The sequence below is a fragment of the Trichinella spiralis genome (genome assembly GCF_000181795.1).
Source record: "Trichinella spiralis strain ISS 195 chromosome Unknown Scfld9, whole genome shotgun sequence".
Classification (NCBI taxonomy): domain Eukaryota; kingdom Metazoa; phylum Nematoda; class Enoplea; order Trichinellida; family Trichinellidae; genus Trichinella; species Trichinella spiralis.
Genome location: NW_003526948.1, coordinates 1,401,428 through 1,402,756, shown reverse-complemented (window position 1 = coordinate 1,402,756; position 1,329 = coordinate 1,401,428). Strand labels below are relative to the sequence as shown.

At 33.9% G+C, this 1,329-nt stretch overlaps 1 protein-coding gene across 1 annotated transcript; it reads left to right on the top strand.

Moving 5' to 3' along the window:
• Nucleotides 1-360: 360 nt before the first annotated feature.
• Nucleotides 361-772, top strand: Tsp_11842a (conserved hypothetical protein; the record flags this gene model as incomplete). The annotated part of the gene is made up of 2 exons (XM_003371370.1): nucleotides 361-429; nucleotides 671-772. Coding segments are annotated over 2 exons (171 nt in total), but the record flags the coding sequence as incomplete, so codon positions are not given.
• Between the last annotated feature and the right edge of the window lie 557 nt (nucleotides 773-1,329).

Here is a 1,329-nt window from a genome sequence, read left to right as displayed (position 1 = left end):
CTTCAGCCAAAACTTCTAACACACTAAAAACCGGTTTCTAACGCTGCATTATGCAAATAAGGATCGTTACAACGCTGCCTTATCATCAATAAGGGTGCGTTTGTTTGTTTAATTTACGTGGCGGGGGGGGAGCAAAAAAAAAACGTTCTCTGAGTTCATTACGGGCGTTAAGTAGCTGCTGAAGGCCGCTTCAGATTTACAGACAAGTATTCCACTTTTCTGCTTGTCATTTTTTTAAATTTTGTTTACTCATTTTGTGAACAATTATTTTTTAATTAGATAGCACTTAATTATTATATTTGTTGTAAATCTATTTTGTGATAAAGTGAGGATAGTTTTGATTTAATATCATTATTACAGGTTCAAAGAATGGAGCAAAGAAAATGTGAAAACACGGACGGCACGAAGCAGAACAAGAGAAGGCAAAAGGTAAATGTGATTTCTTGTGCATCTGTGAAGCAGGGCTAAGGATACTTCGAAAGGGTGAAGTTATTCCTTAGTTTAATAAAATGACCCAAGTTTGTAGTATGTAGTATATGAGTGAGATGTTTTTCACAGCAAAACTGTTCTTTTTGATTTTCATATTAAGATTAGGTATGACTTCATCTTTAGAAAGATTGAAAATTAATTAACTTTTTTTCACTTTAAATTATTTTTTCAAATTTCACAGCATCAGAGACATTTGGTAAATTACATCTTTTGTTTGATTAAGTTTGTTTGTCAGCATACGCATCGATTGTGCTTATATTTTAGTGAAAACATTATGCGATGAGTTCCATTTATGTAGGTCATTCGCTGTGCTTGAGGTTTCAATTTTCCTAATTTCATAGCGTCCGGTTAGAATTAATTCCTAGTCCAGAAAATTTTCCAATCAACTCAAACCGATTTCTATTGCTACAGTATGCAAATGAGTATCGCTTGAAAATTATCAATCAGTAATGGTGCGCTTGTTTGTTTGACTTGCGTGGCATGTAACAGCATCGTCAAGCGTCAAACGTTGGCGTTAAGTAACTACTGAAGTCGGTTTTTAATTGTTGAAGTATTTAAAGTTTTCTCGTTGTTACTTTTTTTTCGAAACTATATATAATCATTTTGTTAAGGTTATCTTTAATTGAAAATCAGTTACTTCTTTTATTTCAAAATTCTTTGTTCAATTTTTTAATTCCACTGTGTAATAAAGTGCGAAAAGTTAAGATTTAACATTTACCATTCTTACAGATATGATCAATGAAGAAAAGAAGAAGTGAAAACGCGGACAACACGAAGCAGATCGCGAACCGCCCGAATCAGATCCAGGGACGACACGAAAGCAGATCGAGGACCGCACGA